This window comes from Malania oleifera, chromosome 3, assembly GCF_029873635.1.
Source record: "Malania oleifera isolate guangnan ecotype guangnan chromosome 3, ASM2987363v1, whole genome shotgun sequence".
NCBI classification, from domain to species: Eukaryota; Viridiplantae; Streptophyta; class Magnoliopsida; order Santalales; family Ximeniaceae; genus Malania; species Malania oleifera.
In genome coordinates, this window is record NC_080419.1 from 69,391,857 (window position 1) to 69,398,241 (window position 6,385).

The 6,385-nt window shown below is 31.4% G+C and overlaps 1 protein-coding gene across 1 annotated transcript; it reads right to left on the reverse strand.

Moving 5' to 3' along the window:
- Nucleotides 1-4,158: 4,158 nt before the first annotated feature.
- Nucleotides 4,159-4,917, reverse strand: LOC131151355 (B3 domain-containing protein At5g24050-like). Its single transcript, XM_058102597.1, has one exon. The coding sequence runs from the start codon at nt 4,915-4,917 to the stop codon at nt 4,159-4,161; it is 759 nt and encodes a 252-aa protein (XP_057958580.1).
- Between the last annotated feature and the right edge of the window lie 1,468 nt (nt 4,918-6,385).

Consider the following 6,385-nt stretch of genomic DNA (forward strand, 5'->3'; position numbering starts at 1 on the left):
CGTAGTGGATTCATTGATTAAGGGTTTTCTTTGAGACTCTATCCTATGAGAGAAAAATCGAGTTATCTATGTGTGGTTTAGGCTCTTTATCTATCGACAATAAGTCCCAAAATGTCGTCTATCCTTCCCCAATAAGTTTGGACAAAGTATAAACTAAGCAGAGTGATTTACACACCCTTGAAGACTTATGCCTTAAAGGTGCCAACGCTACTACACCATTATCTAATTCTAAGAGAGTAAAGCCTAAGTATAAGGCATGTGAAAGTGTGTGTGCTCACATAAGGTTCAAAGTATAAACCCACATTCCATCACATCATCACACCCTACGTACACTTGTCCATTCATTCACAACATTCATAGAAAACATAAAAATTGAATAAACAGGTGAGATATTCATATATACACAGAAATTATTCATATATACAAGTAAAATATCATGGAGTAATAAAAATTACAATTAAATTCAAATTTGGGATAATTCATAGTTACTAAATGGCTCGACTCTCTAGCGGTCACCAGTAGAGTTGTCAAGTTATCGTAACAACCAAGAGAAGGGTTCAAAATGGCGATGGGTGATAATAATATTAATGATTTGATGGAGTTGCCACTAACCTGTTATTTTCCTAAATGTGGTTAGTTCACCTAATTACTACTCATTGATTAGTCTCTAGACTAATCTTAAGGCCAAAGAACTAGTAGCCTCGATTTACTTTTACCAAAGCTGTGATCGAGAGTACATATATACGAGGAGAAGGTATTAGTAACCCCTTGCACACTCATTCTAAGAATGGTACCTAATTAATTATAAATTATCCTGACTTGAATCATATGATCCTTAATTAACTCCTAAACAAGTCTAATAAATATTGAAATTTTAAAAGAAAATGCAAAACCAAGTGCTATTTAGGAATTTCTAATAAAACCTCCAAAGGAGGCGATCTTGTTAGATAAATCCCCTAGAACTGATATAAATGAGGACTAAAACACCTCTTCACCCTTTGTTATATCATTCGAAAGCGAACGCACACAAAATAAGATATATAAAAATACTATACATATAAAATGATCATATAAATACATCAAACTAAAGCAAAAAAAGGATCTTCAAAACATTCTCAGATTTCCAAAAGAATTTCAAGAATTTTCTAGAATTTTCAATATTTTTTCTTCAATTTTCTATAAATTTTAAAGAATTTTCCCCCATTTTATTTATCTTGGAATTTTTTTTTGTTCCCTAAGTAAAAAATGACTGAAAGAATTTTTTTTTCTTTTTTTATGATTTTTTTTCTGATTTCTACTAATTTTATTTTACTATTTTTTCTAATTTTTTGAATTAAAAAGAAATTATTATTTTTTTAAAACGGGGCGGTCCCGGGATGGGGCTATGTAAATGGATCATAGGTCTTTGATTTGACTTCAATTGAACCATGTTGGTTTGGGATAGATCAAGCTTAGTTTAATTGGGATATGGGTCAATTGAATCTAAGCTTAGGTTGAGCTAGGGTCAAGCCCAATCGGGTCCGAGGAGGTCTGGGTTTAATTGGGTAATGAGCTTGGTTCAAATGGATTGAGTTAGTTTAGGATTTGGGTTGAATAGGTATTGAGCTCAACTTGGACTTGGGCTATTGGGCTAGGGGATATTGGGTTGGTTAATTGGGCTAAGTTAGGACAAATGGGTCTAGGTTATGGGTTAAAGGGTCAGTTAACTTGGACCTGGTTCAAATTGACATGGGTCCCTTGGTCGCGTATGGGGTTTCATGGATTTAGGTTCTTGAACATGGGTTCTTGGATCAAGGTCATTGGATTTGGGCCCTTAACTTGGGTTCTCGGATCAGATGCTCGGGGTTTTGGGTCAAGTTTACTCAAATTTTTGTGTCTTTCATCTCAGGTTTGATTAGGGTATTTTGACTTAAAATTTTGGGATTGTAAAAGGTTGGGTTAGGGTCTTTGATTCTGAGCTTTCAATTTTGGGTTCAAATTAGAGCTGAGGATTTTTTAAAAGATTGAATGGAGAATTAAGTCAGTACCCAAATCAATATTGACCAATTTTCAGAAATCAATTCTAATTTTGTAAATAAAACATATTCGGAAATTCTACAAATTAATTTTATCACACAGTTCTCCCTATTCTCAACCATTCAGCAACATTTGCTTAATTAAACCCAACTTTAATTAAAATGATCATAACTAGATGCATACAAGAAAAATTAAAGGTGCTTACCTCTTAGTCTTTTTCTCTCCAGCCACTATCATTATCAATAGAGCTCTCCCTTCTTTGAATATTTCTCCTTTGGCTTTCTTTTGCTCTCTTTGATGCTTTTTAGCAACTCCTAGCTACTCCTTTTTCTTTGAGGACTTTCGACTTTTCTTTCCTTTACCACTTGGCAAAACCTTGCCTCAGTTTTTTTAACCTCTTAACCTCACCCTTAGCTTTTTTTCTCTCAAATTTTCCTCCCCCCTCACTTCTTTGGTGAACTCTATTTACAGGCTAGAGTGAGAACCACTAATTTAACTTTAATTGATCAATCAACTTTTTAATCAAATTTAAAATAAATTGATTGATTTTTTTTATTTATTTACCAACTAGATTGATCAATCGAATTCATAACAAATTGATTAATTTTTTTATTTTTTATTTATTTACTAACTTGATTGACCAATCAAATTTAAAATAAATAAATTTATTTTTTTATTTTGATTTATTTACTATCCTTGTGATGTGTGCAAGTATAAGCATGGAGGAGTTGTCATCAAAATTTTTATTTTTTATTTTCCATGTATTTTTCTAAATTTTTTATCGCACTAGTGAATTTGACAAGAGTTATTTTTACTAGATAAGGGCCCGGATAAAATGAGGTGTGCAGTCAAGTTGCCACTTTGCCAAAAAACTTAAATTGTAAATTTGTAGGCTATCAATGAGTATTATGCCTCAACACTCCCCACCACAAGCAGCCCGATTACATGTGGAAAGATAAGGAAATGATAAACACCATCCATTATGGGGAATTAGCCCATTTTAACAATCACACAACAAATGTTGACAACAAGATTAGAACCCACCATCTTCTTGCGACTATGATTCTGATACCATTTGAAACAATCACTTAACTAATAGTTTAAGTTGTTAGGTTGTGGGTTACAAATATATATATATATATATATATATATATATATATATATATATATATATATATATATATCATGCTTTAAAAGAACCCTATGCACTAACTGTTGCGTCTAAGCATATGTTGTTACTACTATATATATCATGTCTTAAAAGAACCTTATGCATTGAGTGTTGCGTCTAAGCAGATGTTGTTACTACTAAATCCAATCGAAGCCAAGTTCCATTTGATGAAACAAAGGACAAAGGATCTTCCATTACATTAACAACATAATTCAAATATTAGTCTCCATAAATCTTCCACAAGCACATACATAAGTTGTCAAGAACATGATATGTATGCATTTGTTTTTGTGACTTAAAGTAAATATATCACAATAAGAATATCTTTCAGTAGCAACTCATTAGTTGTGCATAATTAAAGGGATCCAAGCTTAATTATCCATCTCCACCTTGCTGCAAAGTCAATCCAATTTGATTTTCATGCAAAGCGTCCAGTTTGATTTTCAATGCCAACATCTTCGATCAAATGTAAAGCAAGAAAAAAACATAAATCTTATTTTTGTTATGTCCAAGTCAGGTTTCTTAGTTAATTAAGTTCTAGCCAAGTAAAAGTGTTTTAATAGACTACCCAAAACTTAAATCTATTGGGTCTAGAGTTTAGTTATGTATATAAGCATCCCTCTTCCACTTCATTTTTTCAAAATTCTCCATGGCAACACCTCCATAAGAATATTATGATGGTAGAGTTAAACTAACTAAACATCTTCTCTTGCACATATGACACATTGAAAAGACTTAATATTATCAATTTGAAGAACTCTAAAAATTTAATATTCTCAGTAACACAATAATATGTAAACAGTCTATTTTATATTTGTACTTCATAGAAACAATTATCATGGCAACGTTAAATTGCTACTTGATTACAATTAACGAGGAGTTAGGACTAGCAGTGCTACTGAATCTCAAAATAGAACACGCAAAATGTTGCATCTTAATTTCTTGACTCTATTTTCAGCCATCTCCATGAATCAAAACCTAAACAAAGCAAAGCAGAGTTGCCGATCGCGGCGAAAAGACCAAAGCTGAATTTCGTCATCTCTCCTAAGCATGTGATCCGTGACAACCTTATTCCAGGCGGAGACCAGCACGTAGGAGGAGCTTGTCTTCCCATTCCCCTTCTTCATATCCCACCTCTTCAAATTCACAGATACAAACTCACCCAGCACCGGGTGAACAATCATCGGCACCTCCATCCCCTTCAATTTCTTCCCGTCGTGGGAGCGTTCGAAGAGACTCTGCTTCTCTTGTGCCGTCAGGAACTCCGCCCTCGCCTGCCGGAAGGGTATGGAGAGGCGGTTGTGATTGGGATTAACGTCCGTCTCGGAAAGCCTCTTCCGAATGACCAGAACCATGTCGGTGCCGCTGATTCTTGATATGTAATTTCTCAAATAATACGGCTTCCCAATCGCATTTGAATGCACAGACGAAGGGTTAATTTGACGCAGGGCAGTCGGGTTGCTGGGTTCACCCTGTTCTTGATGCCGTCTCTGTTTCTTTTTCCAGCCTTGCTCTGTTTCGAGTCTGCAACTGCTCTGCGTCTGGTGGGATGAAGAAGCAATACTGGGATCACTGACACAGCAAGGAAAGGGAGCAGGTCGCTTGAGGGACTTCTCGCGGACGACGGACGCGAGTCTGGCCACCGCTAGAAGCATCTCAAAAGGGTTCGTCGGAATATCGAAGCCGACAAAGTTTTCAGCACTGAGAAGCCTTAATTCCTTCTTCTCCATAGCCCTGCTTCTTCTTGTGTTACTTTCACTTTGAATTAATTCAAAAAGCAGAGTTTATAGTCGGTCAGTTTCTACGTCCGGCCGGGAGCGCCCGGAGAGAGAATTTACTAGCCGTTATGCATTTTACCCTTGAAGCCGGTGTAGTAACCTCGGAGGTGCCCGGGGAAAGTGTATATACATATAAATACAAATGAAATGCTAATTAAAGATTTTAATCATAAATTTTTAGTTAAAATTTAGTTATATATTGATTAGTAAATAATTAAAATTTAATTATAAAATATTAAAACTGAAATTAAAATATTATTTAAAGTTATAATTTATTTAGAAATATTAAAAATGTTTATTACAAAGATTAACTAGAAAATTTAAATTAATTTTAAATTATACAATATTTAAATTTTCTATTAAAAGTGTTATATATATATATATATATATATATATATATATAAATGAAATGCTAATTAAAGATTTTAATGATAAATTTTTAGTTAAAATTTAGTTAATTATTGATTAGTAAATAATTAAAATTTTAATTATAAATATTAAAATTGAAATTAAAATATTATTTAAAGTTAAAATTTATTTAGAAATATTAAAAATGTTATTACAAAGATTAACTAGAAAATTTTAATTAATTTTAAATTGTACAATATTTAAATTTTCTATTAAAAGTGTTACATATATATATATATATATATATATATGAAATGCTAATTAAAGATTTTAATGATAAATTTTTAGTTGAAATTTAGTTAATTATTGATTAGTGAATAATTAAAATTTTAATTATAAAATATTAAAATTGAAATTAAAATATTATTTAAATTTAAAATTTATTTAGAAATATTAAAAATGTTTATTACAAAGATTAACTGGAAAATTTTAATTAATTTTAAATTATACAATATTTAAATTTTTTAATACAATTAATATTTTAATTGAAAATTTTAATTTATTAAATAAAAAGAACATTATTATTGTTTTATAGAAATTTAATATTATAGTTCACATGTAGAGCGTATATTGTCTCAATTATTTCAAATAATCGATTATTAAGTGTTAAATGTCTTAAATTTATAATTTTTGAAGATTTTAAGATGTAAATTTAATTAAGTACATATTCTTAATAGGTTTTTATATTGAAAAAATACAGTCATTCTTCATATATTTGATACACATATGTGAAGGGTATATGGTCATTATTTAAAAATACCTATCACGATTTCCATGTTGATGGGAATCTTGTATACATTTTTGAGAATTTTACAACGTGAACCAAACATAAATTTTCCCATTAGGCTGACATCTTATTCCCCGTTCCATGAAAATATTTTTTATCCCATGAGCCAGACGCCCCTAATCTAAAGGTCATAAGATAAATAAAAATAAGATAGAATATATGAAATATAATTTCAATCATGGTAAGAGAAATATCGGAGAAATGCTACTAGATTTGCATACCTTG

Coding starts and splice junctions, on each gene's coding strand:
- LOC131151355 (XM_058102597.1), bottom strand. CDS start 4,917: ATGGAGAAGAAGGAATTAAGGCTTCTCAGTGCTGAAAACTTTGTCGGC.